Genomic DNA, 20,993 nt, shown 5'->3' with positions numbered 1-20,993 from the left:
ACACTCCTTTGTTTCCCATATTCCTTTCCTATCCTGCTGAACTCCCTGAAAGATGCACTCTCAGTTCCCTTGCCTTCCCTTCAAAATAAACCTGGGAAAAAGCATTATAGCATTCCCTTCCACCCCCGCAGTCACTCTGCTGTGAGCTAGGGAGAGAAGACAAAGCTTTAGCCTGGGGGCCACACAACTTGGCCTATTTCTGAAATGCTGCGTCAGCAACCAACAAGCAAGTTATAGAAGCTGTGGTAACAAGGAAAGACTTGTCAAAGCAGAGGGTGTGTCTAAGCCTTACACATACCTCAGTGAAAATGAAAACTAGACTCAAAAGTAAATCTCGTCTATGTCCAAACTCAGTAGTTCACCACATACACATACTCAATAAAGCTGCTATAATATGACTTATTTTCAGAAGAATATGCCATAAAATTTCCTACTGCAAAGGAAGCTCAAAGTTTTTACCCCACTGATATATTAAACCAAAGATGTCATTATATTAACAACTAAACAATCCTTCCTTTCCCAGTTACTAACTTTTGTGGAATAGAAAATATAATTTTATAGTATGATTATTTTCAAAGGCTCAACACTATTCATTTCTAAACTAGAAGAGAAATATACCATTTATAAAAGAGCAAAAACGTGTAGAAATTTTTTTGTCATAAAAGAATTTTTCCAGTTAAATACAACTTTATTAAAATATATAAACATATACAAATGTATATATGATCTAATCAGTATTTCCAAATCTGTCAAGAGAAAAAATTTCAAATTAATTCTTCAAAAACTTTTCCAAGTCATCTTTAGATCACATACCTCATGGAACATTAAAAAATAAATTATGAGGAAAACTGATACAAAGTCAAAAATTTCAAATCTGAATATCTCAAAGAGAAGGCTTGTTTTAATCAACCAAATCCCATATTTGGCAAAACTAATACAATTATGTAAAGTTTAAAGATAAAATTAAAAAAAAAACAACGCATCCATACATTTATATAAACACACAGACACTGATACATACCAAGTGTCATATGCCTGTAGAAGTCATCTTGTTAAAATCCATAATACAATTTGGCACATTCACAATTCTTTAATCTTATTTAAGATGTAAAATCTTAAAGGGAGGTAAGGAAACAACCCAAAGTGTTATGACCTGCAGAATGAAATGGCAACCCACTCCAGTAATCTTGCCTGGAGAATCCCATGGACAGAAGAGCCTGGCAGGCTGTAGTCCATAGGGTCGCACAGAGTCGGACACGACTGACTGAAGCAACTTAGCACGCATGCACGCAGTGTTATGAAAGTATCCCAAATGCTTTTACAACACAAACTCCTACTCCACAGAAACCCAGAGGCTGGTAAAGAGCAGGGAGCACAAAGGCCTGAAGTGAGTGGACACAAACTAAAGAAGGCATGATTACAGACACAGGCGCAACAGTGCGAATCATGCAGTACAACAGGCCAAAAGCAAGGCTCTCTGATCAAATGGTTAAAACCACAGCACAGTTTGTGGTTATAATGAAATCTGGAGACAGATGATTCACAGATCACAACGAAACAATCCACAAGTCAGCTCCACTCAGGCTGGGTGAAAGCACCCGCCCCATGGCTTCAGCCTCCACAGGCCTTCCCCTCAGTGGGTCAGAAACCCTAGAGGAGTCCACTCAAGGAGGGCGCTCAGTGAGACCAGCAGGTAAACACTGCAGATTTCTTGGGAAAACCCACACAGCAAGAGCTAGCAGACCTGAACCTGCAGAGAAATGAAAGGCTCTCCCAAGGAAGTAGAATCAGCATTTTGGAAGAGCAACATGTACTGCAAGCTGTGGGGCAAAGCCCAGGTTGGCCCCAGGTTCTTCCAACAAATCAGAGCATGCATTCAGCACTAGGAGAAGCAGACACACAAGCACATGACAAACAGAAAACCAAAACACCAACTACAAAACACCCAAAACCCCGAAGCATGACACAACCATGGGCTTTTTCAAACAGCAATACAGTTTTTTGCAAGGAGTTAGTCATACACAATATCGTCTTATCCTGCTTTCCACAGATAAGAATAGTTGGCCTCAGAAAGCTCCATCAGCCTTGCAAAATGGCAAACCTCAAGCTAGGACCTGGGTCTCTCAAATCTCACACTCTTCAAAAAAGCAGTAAGTTTGGGAATCTCCTGCAAGTCACAGACATTTGAGAAACACAGGGCAGACTGGATCAGCGTGATGAACAGGGCACAAATAAACTCTTGGTCCAGGTGAGTTCTGTGCTCTCACTTTCTTAACACAGAAAGGTAATTTCAATGCAAGTGCCAGAATGAAAAAAGTGAGAACTTTCCTATAATTCAGCATTTAAGTTTATGATCACAGGAAATTTACAGGGAACTTAGCCATAAGCGGCCTCAGTTTGTAGCAGAGGTGATAAGTAAATAGTAAGCTTTTATCTACAAGTTTCAAAGTCCTTGGAACTGGCTGGAATAAAAACTGCAGGGGACTTTTAAGAATGTGCAGGAAACAACAGGTGTTGAGCATGGTAGCTCAGCTCCCATGGACAGGAGTGGTCAGGGAGGAGGTGAAGGAGGGTGACAGGAACTATAACCAATTCTGTGAAACAAAGCCTTGCAAATTAAATACAAACAGAACCTCAGGAACCTCACAAACAGAAGGAAACAGAACCTCACAAACCTAACAGTGTTACTATGCACTGACACCCAAATGAAGTCAGTCACTACCCTGACGCCAGGCCCGAACTGCTTTTCCTACAAGTAATTTTACAGACAACCTTTCCCACTCTCTCTTGTCTTTCTCTTGAGTTTCTATCTCTTTGTGGATTTTCTGGGATCGTTCAGTTCAGTTCAGTTTAGTCGCTCAGTCATGTCCGACTCTTTGCGACCCCATGAATCGCAGCACGCCAGGCCTCTCTGTCCATCACCAACTCCCGGAGTTCAACCAGACTCATGTCCATGGAGTCGGTGATGCCATCCAGCCATCTCATCCTCTGTCGTCCCCTTTTCCTCCTGCCCCCAATCCCTCCCAGCATCAGAGTCTCTTCTGGGATCGTACAAATCTATAACATTTCTAACCAGCCAGGATGCTTCAAATAAGGTAAGAAGATAAACAATAAGCCAGGAGAAATGTGTGTCAAAAAGTATCCTGAATATACAAAGACCTTGTGCTGATCAATGCCCATTAGTTAAATGGACAAAAAACACAAACAGGAAAAAACACAAATGAACAGTATACACATAAAAAGACATTCACTCAGCTGGCAATTCAACAAATGGAAATGAACATTACAATGGGATGTGATTTTTCACCTATCTGATTGGCATAGGTGAAAGTGGTTATCAAACTCCCAGTGGAGGAGTGTGGCAAATGGAGCACTCCATGCAGCGCCAGAGTTAGTGGAAAGAGGGAAACCCTTTCTGGACAGCAGTTTGGCAACATACATCAAAGCCTTGAAAATCACATGCCTGGTGACCAGTGATCTCACTTCTAGAACTTCAGCCTAAAGAAGATAATCGCATCCTCGCTATGAACTGTGATCCATTAAGAACTGGAAGTGTCCATACAGATGTCCTGTTTCCGCCATCCCAAGACCAGGAAGTCCTTCTATCATGAGCAGGATCAAATTAACATGAGTGTACAACGTGTAAGCTAAGTGCTTCCTTGGTCAAGTGTTTTCTTGTTTCACAAATTTAATTTCAGTTCAGGTACCAGAAAGATAAGCATGAGGTCTTTTAAAAGTAATTTAAATGGCCCTATTGCCTTCTTGGGATTCCCTGGTGGCTCAGCGGTAAAGAATCTGCCTGCAATGCAGGAGGCCCGAGTTCGATCCCTGGATCAGCAAGATCCCCTGGAGATGAGAATGGCTACCCACTCCAGTATTTTTGCCTAGGAAACCCCATAGACAGAGGAGCCTAGCAGGCTAGAGTCCATGGGGTCTAAAAGAGTTGAACACAACTTAGTGACTAAACAACAATAACAATGATTGTTTCCTCTAATGTTTTTATACTAAATTTAAGCCCTCTACTTAAAAATTTGTTCATTATTCATACACAGGTTTGCATATCAGTCAAAACAGACCCAGTATCATGTAAGATCTGACTGCAACATCAGGGTCCAGCACATCTCTCCAACACCAGTGTGCCTTTTCTGCAAAAAGAGAGGGAGGCCATTTCTGGAGCTTAGTGTCCCTGTCCTCCAATGCAGACTGCAGATGGCAGGGGGTCCCACCTGGCTCCCAGGCAGAGCTCCATAAGGGAGTGATCACTGTTCCTGTTGCCGGCAATAACTGCTCCTGCTTTCTATGGGTTCCAGGGGTTCTACAGCCCCAACATAACTACCATCCAGGCATTTTACCTAATTTGCTACTGAACCACAACACATCATCAGCATTTGTAAAACTAAATGCCCAATACATATCATTATAGGATTAACAATACTCCAACTTGTAAGCACTGCCCAGTAAGAACAGATCTGAGGAGGTGAAGTGGAAGAATTCTCCAAATTGCTCTGCGTATCAGAGATGCTCGTTTCTGCCTCCACCACAGAAAAACGCTTCCTCTTTTCCAGTGCCAGGGACTCTCGTGGCCTCTGGCAGCACTGCGTCTGTTCGTAACATCCTAGGTTCAGCCTCTCAGATTACAGACTGCACCTGCTGCCAATCAAAAAACAGCCAGACCCTGATTCCCTCCATTGCCCATTCCCTCCATTTCTGTCCAGGCACTGAGGTCTGTCAGGCATTACAAGTAATGTGTCACTTTAATAAATTCTACAGTTCAACTAAATATTATATTGATGTAATTGTCACATTCAGGAGTGCTCATTTAGAAACCTAAAATAGTCTGTGATTTAGTTTCAATACTAGTGTCAAAAGACTCCTGAGATGCTTTTATGATATGAAGGGACATGATCTAAGGTATCAAACTTATACTAACCCCTGGGAGAAACATCCATTTGAAATTTGACGAGTATATCTTCTTTACTTATAGGAGCAAGTTGATATCTTCCTAACTTTTGCCTAATTTACCCTCTCAGTTTATAAAGGCATATGCCTTAAGGCCATCTATTTCTAATAAATTTCCAATAAAATGAAAAACAGAAATCCAGAATTATAGCACTATCTTTTGTAACTGCTATTATGGGGGTGATACTGAACTTCAACAAGTTTTGAAGGGGTTCAGAATCTGCCACTCTGGCCTAAAAATTTTTTTAAGCTGAAGGCATTTGAGTTCCTGAAATCTCTGCCTAAAAACAGAGTCTCTCAAAAGAACTCAATTGTCATAAATACCCTTTCAAAAGCAACCTGAGAAGACTGACTTTTACCATCAGAAATAAGTTTCCACACCACACCTAAACACACACTATCACAAAATGATCATCACCCATGTATTCTTTTAGGGCCCACTGAGCTCTTCAAAAATTCATTTTTTTTCCTACAGGCACCCTTTCTCCCTCTCCCCTACTCTTACTAAGAAGCCACTTGCTTTCCTAGAAGAACCCTTCTCCCCTCCCCATCTCTTATTAAGATAGTATATAAGACACAAAGTCTAACCACCCCTTTGAGTCACAGTTTTGTCTGTGAGTAAATCTGTCTTTTCTCTTGCTACTCTGTCAGTTTAATTTGCAAGTCCCAAAATCATGAACCTAAGAGGGGAGAAGAAAAGTTTTTCCTCCTTGACAATTTGAATCAGTGAAGCCTCAATATACTGCACTTTGTGTACGTATGAGAACCACGCAAACGTTCTTATTATTCTAAACAGTGATATGATTAACATTTAACACTTCCTTTTTAAGTTCTTCACTTTTCTTTAAACTTCCTCTTAATATCTTTCTTGTTTCTAACTTTTAGAATGCTTTCAAGTACTATCCTCCTAAGTATAATTTAGCAGAAATAATTTGTTTTTCTATCCACTTCGGATAAATCAGAACATACAATTAAGAATTAGAAATGCTACTTATTTTTTGCCAGTTTACAAAAACCTCTCAAGTACAATTGAGCTAAAGCATCCTGTTGATTAAATAAAGCAAGCTACTATTTCACCAACCACTGAGAAATGGAAGCTTTCTGAAACACACCGACTTAAAAACACAGTCACTTTGTATAAAATAATGACATCTCCCTCACCAGACTTTATTGTTTTAAAACTGATTCGATGAGGATAAAAAATAAAATGACAAATATAATTAGTCCAACCTAGCACAGAGATAAGACACTTTCTATCAAGATGTGAAAAATAAACCATAGCGACAACCCCTCCATCCAGAGGAAGCCCTTCAGCTCATACGGTGCCCAGCCCTCCCTTGGCGTCAGGTTCTCTGAAGTTCACCTCAATTAGCTGACCTCCCATGGCTGACAGAGCATCAGGGTGCTGGTGCCCACAATTAAGAGACTTCTCCTTGGGGCTGTCACACTTTCATCTTGCTGTACAGAAAAGCAGTGTGTGCTGTGTGCCCACTACTTTACTAAAAAATCACAATCAACGGTCAGTGGCAGGCTGGACCACCAAACCATGATTAGCTGTAATAAAAGAAAGACTGCCGAAAGATATCCATGATGTTAAAATAAACAACTTTACAAGCTTGCCAATTGATGATCATTCCCCTTTGCAGGCTCAACCAATCATGTCTTTGCTTATAAACCTCAGGGACGGTTCTGTACTGGTGACAAAGCACCCAGACTTGACTGTCTGGACCCATTTCCTTTCCACCACCGAGCCTCACACCAGCCATGAACTACTACAGCAGCAACCAGAACTCAAAGCTCTTGCCCACCTCCTCCAGCCACCCCCAAAACATCCTTCCTCTGCTTTCAGAGCTAACTGCTTCTTTTCTTGCAAGACTCAGCTCAAAGGTCCCCCTCTTGCAGGAAACAAATCCTTTCTTGTACTGGGCACCTATGATCATTACCCCTGACATGTACATGTCTCTCTCCCAGTTTCCATGAGCCATGCAGATTCTGATGTCTCCATGTATAATTCAATGTTACACTTCCAGTCATAGAAGACAGTGGGCACAAAATAAATGTTTAGTAAATGCATGAGTGCGCAGATGAACAAAATAGTGAATGAGCAAACAAACAAACACAGGAGCTAATGAATGAACTTTCAAGCTGCTTCCTGAAGAGAGCAAAGGATCTTTAATTAATAATATTAAGCCCCAGATGATCCCCAAAGAACACCCGGAGCGCCTCACCTCCTCTGAATTACTCTTTACTTCTATGTGCTCAGTTCATTTGCCCATGTCCTCAGACACGAGCCCCAACTTTAATCCAATACGTGACCACCTCACAAGTTCCTGCTCCTTATTCCACAGCTGCCTTTGTGTAGTACATGCAATAACCTACTCTCATTCATTTCTGTAAGGACTCCCAACTAAGCCATACGCCCCCAGGGCCTGATTCTTTTGTCCCTGTAATCCCAGAGCCTAACACAGTGCCCTGACACAGCACCTAGCAGGCGCTCAATACATACTAGATGGATAACTGAATGAATGAAGAAAGGAAGAGGAAACCATTTTCACAGTTTGCTTTTTACTTTTTTCTTTTGGCTAAATCCTCTGATTTTTCCAGGTAAACTATGGAAAAAGAGAGATGATGAGGGAAGAATAGAAAATCATGTATAGTCAAATCAATGCCTGAATAAAATTATCTGTATGATACCACAGTCTTTTTCTACATTAAGAAATCAGCTTATTGTCTCTCATTGTCTGTTCTCAACAGAATAATTTAACAAGTTTTGTAACTGGATAAGGCTGAACAAATCACAAAACTTTTGACATTGTTAATAGTGTTCATATCTGCCCAGCCCTATGCCAAGATCTTTCACATATACCATTTTTCTTAATCTGCAAAAACACTCCAAAGGGTTGTGTTCAGAAAATGAAGGCTGAGAGAGGTTAGGTCACTTTGCCCTTAAGTTGTGGCACCTTGGGTTACACACAGGTCTGTTCAAACATCACGTTTTGACTAAAACTTACAAAAAATTCTAGGGCTTATTTTTTAAGATTAGAATAACAGTGCAGCAAGAATTTCAAAAGCTTATGCTTGTATCCTCACTAACGATCATGCATGCACGTTCAATCTTGAGTCGTGTCTGACTCTTTGTGATCCCATGGACCAGTTAGTAAGATACCATTTACCATTATTAGGTATTTTGTTGAATCCTTGTTGATCTGATGGCTAACAAGATCACTAAAGAGCACAGGAGAAACAAATGCAGCCTTGGAAAATACCCCCAAGTATGGCAGCATCTGCTCCAGGCTCTGAATCTAAACAGGGCCTCCCTACTGCTGATAAGTTTAGAGAGTACCAGCAATTCTCCAGCACACCTTTCAAACAGTACGAACCAGAAACTGAAGAGGCCGTGGGGAAAGGGCACTCTGACCACAGTGAAGTTAAAATGGTACAACCTTTCCATAGGGCAATCTCCAGGCATGTATTAAAAGTCATAACAAAGTGTATATTCTTGGACATAGCAAGTCTACAGGTAATAGTTTATCTTAAAGAAGTAACTGAATAATGCTTGCTGCTGTTACTGCTAAGTCGCTTCAGTCGTGTCCGACTCTGTGCGACCCCATAGACAGCAGCCCACCAGGCTCCTCCGTCCCTGGGATTCTCCAGGCAAGAATACTGGAGCGGGTTGCCATTTCCTTCTCCAATGCATGAAAGTGAAAAGTCAAAGCTGCTGCTGCTGCTAAGTCGTTTCAGTCATGTCCGACTCTGTGCGACCCCATAGATGGCAGCCCACTAGGCTCCTCCATCCCTGGGATTCTCCAGGCAAGAATACTGGAGTGGGTTGCCATTTCCTTCTCCAATGCATGAAAGTAAAAGGTCAAAGCGAAGTCGCTCAGTCATGTCTGACTCTTAGTGACCTCATGGACTGCAGCCTTCCAGGGTCCTCCATCCATGGGATTTTCCAGGCAAGAGTACTGGAGTGGGGTGCCATTGTCTTCTCCAATAATGCTTAGAGATATACAAATAAGAACTTAAAGATCAAAAAAGAGGAGAATGATCAGTTTATCCAAGATATAGACACACAATGGTATATTATATGCAATCATTAAAAACAGTGATGTACCTGTACTTACTACTCTGCTGAAATGTCCACAGAAGCCCTACAGCTAACAGTTGTCACCCCCCTCCCAGATCATTCCCTCTTCCTGGGGGTACCCCATGTCCAGTGACCAACCAATGTGTATGTGGGGTTGAGAGGGGGTAGTTAAGACCCCACTCACATGCCTCAAGGTACTCAGGAGGGCCAGCAGAGCTCCAGAGCTCCCTCTGCATCACAGCTCAGCTCCTCCCTCTGCTCAGTCTTGCTTCCCTCACTCCCTGACCATTAATGATGCAAAGAGCACATCCAGTAAACATCTAGCAGGTAAATCTTTGTCTCAAAGACTATTTCCAGAATCTAACATGAGTGGCTAACCCTTAGTAGGCTCGTATCATGCAAGTCAGCCACTATATATATATATAAATATATATATACACACATACACACACACACACATATATATATATTATATTATATATTGTTGTTGTTCAGTTGCCAAGTCACGTCTGACTCTTTGGGACCCTATGGACTTCAGCACGTCAGGTTCCTCTGTCCTCCACTATCTCCTGGAGTTTGATCAAATTCATGTCCATTGAGTCAGTGATGCTACCTAACCAACTCATCCTCTGTCACCCTCTTCTCCTCCTGCCTTCATCTTTCCCAGCATCAGGGTCTTTTCCAATGAGTTGGCTCTTTGTATCAGGTCACCAAAGTATTGGAGCTTAAACATCAGCTTAATATTATGTATAATGTTATATTATACATAATATTATATTATGTTATATTATACATAACATTATAATAAATGCAAGATCAATCACTGAGTAAACTAACCCAATCTACTACAAAGAATAATGAATGAATGGTTGAATGAATGAAGGCAAACTCAGCAGCCCAGAGGTTCTGGCGGCAGTCAGGAATGAATGGAATGGTGAACCATGGTCATCCCTAAAACAGAAATTTATAAAAAGGATTTGAGATCCAGGCCCATTAAAAAGTAGATACTATGACCAAGGGGTCATATATTTTTAGGCCTCAAGCAAAAACCAGCGGCCTTATAGAACCAGAATTCCAGAGTGAAACTATACATGGGTATAATCTACTGCATGATTACTAGATCCTAAAAATAATCACTGCAAATCTTGTCCATCTACAATCAAAATGTTGCAATATGTGCAGACAGATGTTTACTATGTAGAATGAGGACAGCGCTTCATCTTTTACTCCAATGCCCACAAAAACTTCATAAACCAGTATCTGAAAATGTACTAATTAATTTCTTCTTAGGGGTACAAAGTCCTTACAATTAATATTCAACTTAACCAAGAAGCCTAACTTCAAGTAGTTTAACTTCAACTATAACCCAGCCATGGCTTCCTCAAGGTTTCCCTAACCACCAAATCTTTTTTTATAGAATCAGTAGTTATAAATAACTACTGACTAATAGTGAAAAACTAAGAACAATATTACCCTGCCCTGGTGTCCACGCTGCCCAGGAAGCACAAGACATAAAACCATTCTATGAACTCCAAACAAATACAAATAAATACTATTAACTTTAGGTGAAGTCATAAAGTTTGAATGCTTACAGAGGTAGATCACAACTGACTTGAACAGTTAGAGCAAATCATTTAAAGGTTTAATAATGTAAATGTACTACACTCTTGAAATAACTGAATTGTAATATTCATGATTATGAAATTTAATGTCACAGCTAAATAAAAAATTGACTTAGAAATACTATGAGTTCAATTAATGTCATCCTGAAATTTAAAGAAAAGTGGGTTTTATCAGTTGATTGAGAGGCTGCACGTATCAGTTGCCCCTTCCTTTAAAAATTCACCAATGCCACTTCTCCCACGTCCACATTAAAAAACACACCTTTAAATGGTAAAAAAAAAAAAAAGAACAAAAAAGCATTTATAATTTCCTTATTTATCAATTTTGCACACAGAAGACCTCAGCACCCATGTGTAATTATCATCAGCTGCAGTGAGAGATTCTTCACAATAAGGTGGATCATTCACTGAGATTTCACACCATGTCAGAATCAAGAATTCTACATCATAAAATTCAACTCACTGGGGACTCCTTGGTGGTTCAGTGGCTAGGACTCCACCCGTGCTCCCAGTGCAGGGAGCCCAGATTCAACCCCTGGCCAGGGAACTGGATCCCACATGCTGCAACTAAAGATCCTGCATGCCCAACTGAGACACAAAGCAGCCAAAGAAATAAATGAACAAATGTTAAAAACAAAAAAATTGCAACTCACTGCTCTAACGTAAGTTTGTACCTTCTCTAAGTGTGATTATTGCGATATTTGGCCCATTTCTTCTTTTCCCCCATTCATGTAATAAAACAAGCTCCAAATCACAAATACATACCTTCACACAGATATACACAGAACTGCTTAATATACCTGAGATTGCCACTTCAGTGGAAAGCAGTAACAGGGGCACCATAACCACAGCCTAAGGAAAACATTCCCTCACACCACCTTTACCAGGTCTTATCTTTTGAAGAAAGAATAAAAGTAACAGTCAACCTGAAACTTTCAAGCAGATGGCTCCCAACCATCCCCAGAAATGCAAGCTCCGGTGAGGACCAGGAGGTCCTTTCTTGACTGCCACCTGTCCTTTAATACTTAACACAGTACTTGTAACATGGTAAATGCTAAGTATCTTTTGAATGTCATTCACTGATAACTTACTTTCCTTGACAAACTTGACTAAGCTTGTTACAAATGTAACCAGCCTCTAAAACAACAAGTACTGGGGACTGGGTAGAGAAAGGACACTCTGAGCCTCATGATAACTTCCTGAGGGAGCCAATACAATCAGTGTAATTCTTTTTTCTCAATTTCTCAGGGTAGGAAATTGAGGCTCAGAACAGCTGTTCTTCCCAAGATGACAAAACTGAATGGCTGAGCAAGGAGTCTCTTCTTTCTCCTCTGCCACATCAGTACCAAGATGAAGTTTAGAACAAAAAAAAAGGGGGGGCGGGGAGGTCCATTAAAGTGACTCAGAAGGTAAAGAATCTGCCTGCAAGGCAGAGACCCAGGTTTGATCCCTGGGTCAGGAAGATCCCTGGAGAAGGGACCGGCAACCCACTCAGTATTCTTGCCTGGAGAATTTCACAGAGGAGCCTGGCAGGCTACAGTCCATGGGGTGGCAAAGAGTCAGACAGCTGAGCGACTACATGCTCCTTCACGAAAAAAAAAAAAAAAAGAACACGCCAAAGACGGTCTGGCGAAATTTTGACTTTTCAAACATTCACAAATGGGATGTTTGTTCCTGGGGGGAGGGGGGGACGGGGAAAACCTTCCTATTTCAAAATTGCGGAGATATAGCCAACGGGGCCTAAGGTTCTAATAGGCTAATCTTCAGCGTTCCTCTAAGTGTAGTTCACCTGTTTAGAAAGTAAGCGATCTATCTAAAGAAGGGCTTTGGAAACTGAAACCTACAAGTTAAAAGTCAGATATTAGGAACCCAATCTCTCTTCATTAAAATATACCTATATTCCCTGCCCTGAAAACCTGCTTGACCAGAGGAATTCAAAGAACTGCCCAAGTTCGAAGAAGTGTTTGCCCAGCACGCTATAAGACTGTCTCTCTGCAGTGACAACGGCAATCCTGTGGCATCTTCACTATTCCTTAAATGCTCCCTCAAAAGGTGCATTCAGATTATTAAGCTTCCTCCTAAAATGTGAAGTAGAATTAAATGATTTTTTTTTTAACTCCAGGCTGAGAACGGAAGTCAAGTTCAGATTCTCTTCCTTCCTCATGCGAGCAAAATTAAAGAGCACACCCCCGCCCCCTCAACCCAGCGACACACACACACACACACCCTACAGTAAAACTGTCTCGGGGCCTCTTCACCTGTGGCAATCAACACAGCAAGCCCCGGTCGACCGGGATTTGAGGCTCCCCTTCACTCAGGGGAGGGGAAGGCGGGTGGGTGAGGGGAGCAGGGAAGAAGGAACTGGTGCCTAAGTTTTCAATCGGACCATTCTTCTCAACTTGAGCAGCTCTTTCTTTCCTTCCTTCCTTCCTCCCCCCTGGTCTAGGGCACACACTCGGCTTTGCTAGCGCGGGCACAACGGGCAGGGCCCAAGGACAGCGCCGCCCCGACCGGGGACCCGAAAGCCCCTCGGAGTTTGGGGCGCAGGCTGCCCGAGGCGCGTGACCGGAGAGCCGCGCGGACACCGAGCCGGGGCCGCTGATCGATCGCCGCCAACGTGCGTGGGGACCGGGAAGGGGCAGCCGCGGCGGGGCGGAGGGGCGGGGTGAGCACTTCCTGACTCTCGCATTGTCCACGCATCGCCCGCGCCACCCTGGGCCCCGCCGCCGCCGCGCCGTCCCCGTCGGTGAGGAAGTTGGCGCTCGCCCGACTGGACCCGACTTACCGTTCTTGGCGTCGCCCGCGGCTGCAGCCCCCGCGGCGGCCGCGGCGTTGGCGGCGCCCGGCCCCGCGCCTCCCGCGCCCGCCGCGCCCCCGGTGCCGGGTGCGCCCGCCACCGCCGCTCCGCAGCCGGCCGCCGCCGCCAGGGCCCCCCCGGCCGCCGCGCCCGCCGCGCCCGCCACTGCCAGGGCCCCGGCTCCATTTTCCTGCTCGTCCCCGCTGCTGTTGGCGCGCTTGTTTTTGCGGCCGCCTTTACTGTTTTTGGGGTTGGGCATCTCGCGAGCGTCCAGGTGCCCCGCGTCGGTGAAGGCGGCTCCCAGCGGCGCGACGCCGGGTTCTGGAGGCCGAGAACGGAGGGCGCGGGCCGGCGGCTCCGCTGGCGCCCGTCTAGCCGCGCGGCCCGCGCCGCGCCATCCCGGCTGCCGCGCCCTCCCCGGCTTCCTGAAGCCGGCGCGCGGTCACCCGAGGCTCGCAGCCGCGCGGGCGCCGCGGTCTCGGGGCGCGAGCAAGACGCTCTCCAGCCGGAGGGAAAAGGCGGGTCTCGGGCTTGTTTTGATTCGGCTTCGCTGACACGCTCTGGCCCCGCCCCCTCCCGTGACGACACTGGGGATTCGGCCTGGCCGCACCCACCAGGTGACCTCATGGTGGCCTGGCCCGCCCGCGTGACGTCACGCCCCGCGCTGAGCCGGCAGCCTTGGAGTGACGTCATCGGGGCGCCCGCACTCCGGGTCTCCGGCTGCACCTGGGCGCCTGCGGACCTACCTTCCTGAAATGGCCCTAAACGCCAATCCAGTGGCATCTGGAGTTAGTCGGAGGCCTTCTGACCTTCATGTAATTAAGGCTTAGAACAATATGATCGGGAGAAAAGTGTGTGTGTGGGGGGGGGCATTGACCAGAACAGAATAGGAAAACAGAGGGTTTCTAATTAATCATACGTCAAAAGGCTCTGCCATTCAGAAACCATTGTAGATTTACTAATTAAAGAAATCGAGTCAAGTTCCTAGACAATGAGAAAGGACAGAAGAGTCCGTGAATGGAAGGCCGTCACAGTCTAGTGGTGAAACCGCTGGTTCAAACCAACCCACCATCCAGGGATGATACTAAACGTCTCCAGGGACGGAGAAGCAGGCTCTTGCTGGAGGGGAAACCCAATCCCCGTGGACTGAGTCGTCCTGAAAGATCGGCGGCCACTGTTGTGAGCAGGTGGAGAGTGGAGGGTGACACCAGTGATAAGGCAATGACTTGAGGGGCAGGGAACCCTAGAAACAGTTTCACGCGGTCTCTTTTTCTGCAACTCTTTTTCGGCTTTTTTTGAAGACCAGCTCCTTCCCACCCTTCAGGTCTCAGCTCAAACACATCACTTCCCTCACAATGATAGAACTGACACCATTCCCCAAAAGGGCTATCAGAAGTACCACCTCATCCATCTCTAATTATGTTGTCAATGTATATATGTTTACTTGTTTCCTGTCTATCTGCTTCTCAAATGAAAGTTCAACATGTAGAACATTTTATCTGTCTTGGGCACCTCAGCAGGACAGCTGGCATGTATTTGTTGAATGTATACGTTAAGTTCTTTTCCCATGAACTGTGGAGGGAAAACTATGTTAACTGACAGTTTACAGTTCTCCCTTCCTATACAGTGTGATCTTCTTTAATTAACCCAGCTTTCCAGTAAAGAATCTTGGAACTCTGCTCAATGTTATGTGGCAGTCTGGATGGGAGGGGAGTACAGGGGAGAATGGATTTATCTATATGTATGGCTGAGTCCCTTTGCTGTCCACCTAAAACTACCACAACATTTTTAATTGTTAAAATTAAAAATTGTTAATTTTTAATATTAGAGTTAATACAAAATAAAAAGGGTTTAGTTTTTTTTTAACTTTTTAAAAAATCTTTAGTTGTGTTCTGAAACATAAAGAGGTAGACAGGGAAGTACTTGCCCTGTGTCCACATAATGGGGAGACTCCCTGGGCATATTGGGCATTCATAACAGAGCCAGGAGCTGCAAGAGAGCACACTCAGAAACAATTGCAGGTTGGACTTTTCAGTAGGAAAGTGATAAATCTTTTAATTCCCTAATTTTGCCAGAGGAGAGTTGATTTCCTTTACATAAGGAAATCAACCCTGAATATTCATTGGAAGGACTGATGCTGAAGGTGAAGCTCCCATATTTTGGCCACCTAATCTGAAGAGCCGACTCTTTGGAAAAGACTCTGATGCTGGGAAAGATTGAGGGCAGGAGGAGAAGCGGGTGACAGAGGATGAGATGGTTGGATGGCATCACCGACTCAATGGATGTAAGTTTGAGCAAACTCTGGAAGACAGTGAAGGACAGGGAAGCATGGCATGCTGCAGTCCATGGGGTCACAAAGAGTCAGACACCACTTAGTAACTGAACAACAATTTTCATGTCTATGTCTCCCTCACCCTGACTCCCCTAAGCAGTCGGAGAGGCAGGATTGTCTATCTTTCTAACTCTGCAGAATCTAGCATAAAGCCTGACCCACAGTTGCTGCTGCTAAGTCACTTCAGTCGTGTCCGACTCTGTGCGACCCCATAGACGGCAACCCACCAGTGTTCGATAAAATTTTGTAGAATAGATAATGCCTAAAGCATTCTTCTTCTGGCTACATTCTTCTGAACCTTTCAGTCTCAGCTAAATCATCAGTTCTCTGGGATCCCAGTGTACTCCCTGTACCTTGCCCACAAGAGCTTGCACACATATGGAAAAATTGCTTGTTTACTTGTCTCTTGCCTGGGCCCCCTATCCAGACAATAAGCTGTGTGATGGCAGAAGCTATCTCTCTGATAGCTGGGGTGTCACTGTATCCCATGGTGCCTAATACAGTGCATCGTACACAGTAGGTATTTAGTAAGTGCATGACAAATACATGAGTAAGTAAATGGACAAATGCTTTGAAGTTAGATACGGCAGGATTTGGTGGCCATTTGGATGTGAAGGATGAAGGAGAGAGGCAAGAAATTCTGAAAATTGAGAGAAAGATGGTAGTTAATGAAATGAAGACTTCAAAGGGAGGCTGTTGGAGCTGTGGAGGAAGATAGTAGTTAATGTGGGCCATTAGACTTAGATCAATTTCATTACTGATATCCCTCCCTAAAGGTGGCTGAGAGATCTTAAAATATTTTGGTGACTACAGCTTTGACCTTTTTTTTTGTCTCTTTAAGGCTTTTGGGGTTTTTATTTTTAAGTGGTGAGGATAAAGATGCTTTAAAGTACAGGGAAATTGAGACCATTACTTTTTTGAATAAGCGCATTGCTGCCATGCCATATTGGATCAGAGTAATCATGCATGTACCCTGCAGACAGACATTCACACCAGCTGCCTCCCACCTCTACATAACTGAGACTTCAGAATTGGAAACTTTCCCACAAAAATATCATAATTGGCTGAAAGAACACAGACACCCAGCCAGTTGCTGTTCTTGTTCATTGTGTGAGCCACCTCCTTCTCATTCAAACTGAAACAAAATGAAAGGGAGGAAGGAGAAGCTGGGCCACTTCTTTCATGCTCAACCTAGCTAGCCTATTTTTAGCCTTAGTCAAATTTGACAGACAGGCAATAGTTCCGATTTTATTGCAACAACAACAACAAAAAGTGCTAAAATCAAAATGTTAAAAATATAACTTAGATAGGGTTAAAGGATTCCATTTTTTACTTCCATACAACATGTGGAATTTTACAGAACTCCTACTGTTCTAGCCCTCTTATCTTTCCCTTTTCCCCATCATTTCTGAAGGTGGGAGGAAGAGAGGGAGAGACAGAACAAAGGAGGGAGGGAGGAAAAGGAAAGACAGAACCAGGCTAAAAAGCACAAGATGGCAGAGGTGACACAAAGCCCTGTCCTCAGATACTTCCAGAGGAAACATGAAGAGCTCTAAGAAACCAAGGAAGCTACTGTGTTCTGCACATCCACCCATGGCTTCGTTAATTTCCCTGATCAACTCATGTGCTCTGAAATAAACTTCAAAAAATTGTACCTCTACCTCCTTCCCCCAAACTTCATCACCCACTCCATCACTCAGGTCTTTGTACAATTAAATAAAACACAGCAACAAACCAAGGTCATTAAGCTAAACAATTTACACCCTTGAGAAAAGGGCCAACAAGCTAATCTTCAGGGCTGGATGAGAATAAGTGGTCATTGTTTCAATGTGGCTGTTCTGTTTGGCTTCCTGTTTGAAATTTTTGCTTGCTTCTGAACTCTCAGGCTTCCCTGTGGCTCAGACGGTAAAGAATTTGCCTGTAATGCAGGAGACCTCAGTTCAACCCCCCCCCGGTTGAGAAGATCCCCTGGAGAAGAAAACAGCTACCCACTCCAGTATTCTGGCCTGGAAAATTCCATGGACAGAGGAGCCTGGCAGACTAAGTCCCTGGGGTCACAAAGAGTCAGATGTGACTGAGCGACTTTCACTTTCACTTCTGAACTCTGAGAGTGAACTGATTGATTTGGGCCAGAGTTAGCCTGATCTGCTAATATCACTTCAAGTAAAGATACCTTGAACAATGTATATTATCTCTTTGCACCAGTTTTTTTTCCTTTGGAAATAGCTTCTCCTCTACCCTGGTTGGATACTAAGATCCCGCATGCCATGTAGTCGAGTATAAGAATCGTGCATCCAAAGGGAGAGAGAAAGCCTTAGAGACTCTGGTGGTTTGTCAAGTTGAACTGGAATATAATCAGATTACAGTGGGCCCAGTGTAGCAGTGGACACGCAGCTGATTAGACTCCAGACCTTGATAACTGGTAAGAAAACTAGAACTCCCTCCCTCTCTCCTTTGCTTGCTTTCTTTTTCCCCAGTAGTACCGAATAACTAAACTACATGTTTTTTCTTTTTGTTCCTATATGATACGTCAGTGTTTATTTACTTTGTTTACTGTCTGTCCTCACTAGAAGGTAGATTTCAAGAGGGTGAGGATTTCTTCATGGAATCTTCAGTGCCTAAAACAGTGCTGAGCAGACAGTAAGTATTTGATACAGATTTGTGGAATAAAACAACGTATAGAAGAACATCTAAAAGGAACGGTCCAAACCTGAGGTCACGGTGAGGGGACAGGAAGGAGAAGAACCTTCTATAACCACATGAGGGGCTTCCCTGGTGGCTCAGTGGTAAAGAATCCACCTGGCAATGCAGGAGACGTGGGTTCAACCCTGATCCGGGAAGATCCCACGGGCTGCAAAGCAGATAAGCCCATGAGCCACAGCTATTGAACTTGTCCTCTAGAGGCCGGGAGCCTCAACTCCTGAAGCCCACCCGCTTTGAGCTCCCCAGCAAGAGAAGTCACCACAGTAGAAGACCATGCACCACCAAGAAAAGTAGCCCCTGCTTGCTGCAACTACAGAAAAGCCCACACAGCAACGAAGACCCAGCACAGCCAAAAATAAATAAATAAACCATATTACCATGTTCATGGTAGCCTAACATCCTTCCCCTATTAACTAGCGTAATAGTTAAACCAAAAGGTCATCTCTTGGAGGCAGTTTTGTATAACAAGGAGCCCTATGACAACCATATCTTCTTCAGCAATTGCAGTGACCACACTATTATCACTTTCTACACCCTCTATCTCCTCCTAAACTGGCACAGAAAATTTCAAGACTCCTCTCACCTATATTTCATCTTCAAGATCCTCTTTGTTTCTCCCAATTAAATCAGGATTTTTCTACACTGCCACTATAAAGCACGATTTCACCACAATGCTTTAGTCTTTTCTTCCGCTATCTGCAGGGTTTGACTTAGATAAAACAGCATTGCTCTTCTAGTTGTATTGCTGCCTACCAAATTGCCCCACCATTTAGTAGCTCAGAACAACAAACACATTCTTTCACAGCTTCTGCATCAGGAATCTAGGCATGGCTTAGCAGGGTCCTCAGGCTCAGGGTCTCTCACAAGGCCAGGTTCAGGTGTCAACAGGGATGCAGTCCTGTCAAGTCAAAGCTTAACTGGGGGATGATCTGCTTCCAGATTCACTCCTGAGGTTGTTGCAGGATTCAGCTCCTCGGAGCTGCTGGCCTGAGGACTCCCTCAATTCCTTTTCATGTGAGCCTCCTCACAGAGGGCAGCAGCCTCATCTGAGTATGTCAGAGAGCGGGAAAGAGTAAGCAAGACAGAAGCCAGTCACTTGCAACCTAATCTCAGAAGTAATATCCATCACCTTTGCTGCACTCTGTTCCTTAGAAGAAACTCACTAAGCTCAGCCTACAGTCAGGAGGAGAAGATCATATAAGACATGAATACCAGGATATGGGCATCGCTGAAAACTATCTGAGAAGTTGCCCACAAGTATGTTAATATACTGCTTGTCATCCAAATTCTAATTCCTAATGCTTCAAATTTAGTTTGTAAGAAGGATGGAATGTGGTAATCATTTCATCATGTTTACATATATCCAAACATTGATCTCTATATACCATAAACAACTTTTCTTTGTCAATGTGACAAAAAAAAAAGAGTAAGAAAATGTACAAACTTGTTCCGGTTCTTTCTTTCTGAATTACTGTTTCAACGAAATCTTTGAGGACTAAATTTCATGAATGTAAAATAACTTTTGCAAAATGATTTTTAAACTGTTTCAGTCCTCTGTGTTCAAAACACTTCTGATGTTTAGAACAAGCACAGTATAGTACATTATTGGATTCAAGTGCCTGCTTCAAGGACAGCTATTTTTAAGTGCTAAGGCTACTGTTCTGCCTGTTTGGGGAGTAAATTTTGATTGATCTTAAATAGAATTCTCAAAATTTTTCTTGCTCCTTTATTTTCATCTAGCATATAATTTCTACCAGGGGTACCCTGAGGAACACTAGTTATGTAAGATGTGCCTCTATTTCTATGGTTAAATAAGTCTAAGAAACACTGTATATTTTATGAGTTATAATATACACTACTATAGTAAACACCCTAAGAAATCCAGCAGTAAAGAAACCTGCTTACTCCTAACTTAGAATTTCCTGAGCTTATACAACCTATAAATTCCTTTATGTGTAATACCCATTAACATTCTGTGAAACTAGAATTCTGCTTTTTTTGGGAAAATAGTGCCTTAGAGTGGAGAAGGAAATAGCAACCCACTCCAGTACTCGTGCCTGGAAAATCCCATGGATGGAGGAGCCTGGTGGGCTGCTGTCTATGGGGTCTCACAGGATCGGACACAACTGAAGCGACTTAGCAGTAACAGCAGCAGCAGCAGCAGTTCCTTAGAGCAAAAAATACCTGCTCCTAACACTAGCATTCTAGTGAAAAGATACAAATGTGAAAATTCAAACGAAAATAGACAGTGATCCTTCTTGTAAACAATCAGTTCTTTAGAAAACGTCTTGGGAAAGATCCTTAAAAACTCTATAAACTCTAACTGTTATAATGACAAGGATGCATAAAACATTAATTGTAACTGATATAAAACAGTCAAAATTCACAGTACTGCTTCCATTTTCAGGAACATCTTTTTGACTATCATTATTCCACTGAAGAACAAAAAATTAGTATCAGCAACCTACTAAGGACTATTTATTTTTCCAGTGGGAA

At 43.4% G+C, this 20,993-nt stretch overlaps 1 protein-coding gene across 1 annotated transcript in view; it reads right to left on the bottom strand.

Moving 5' to 3' along the window:
* HECA (hdc homolog, cell cycle regulator) overlaps nt 1–13,990 on the bottom strand; it is a 45,119-nt gene extending 31,129 nt beyond the window's left edge. The window contains exon 1 of the mRNA XM_070796263.1: nt 13,451–13,990. Coding sequence (XP_070652364.1) covers nt 13,451–13,721 — 271 coding nt within the window. The 5' untranslated portion in view covers nt 13,722–13,990. The remainder of the gene's footprint in view (nt 1–13,450) is intronic.
* Nucleotides 13,991–20,993: the final 7,003 nt, after the last annotated feature.

Source organism: Bos indicus, chromosome 9, assembly GCF_029378745.1.
Source record: "Bos indicus isolate NIAB-ARS_2022 breed Sahiwal x Tharparkar chromosome 9, NIAB-ARS_B.indTharparkar_mat_pri_1.0, whole genome shotgun sequence".
NCBI lineage: Eukaryota > Metazoa > Chordata > Mammalia > Artiodactyla > Bovidae > Bos > Bos indicus.
This window is presented reverse-complemented; position numbering and strand designations above follow the sequence as displayed.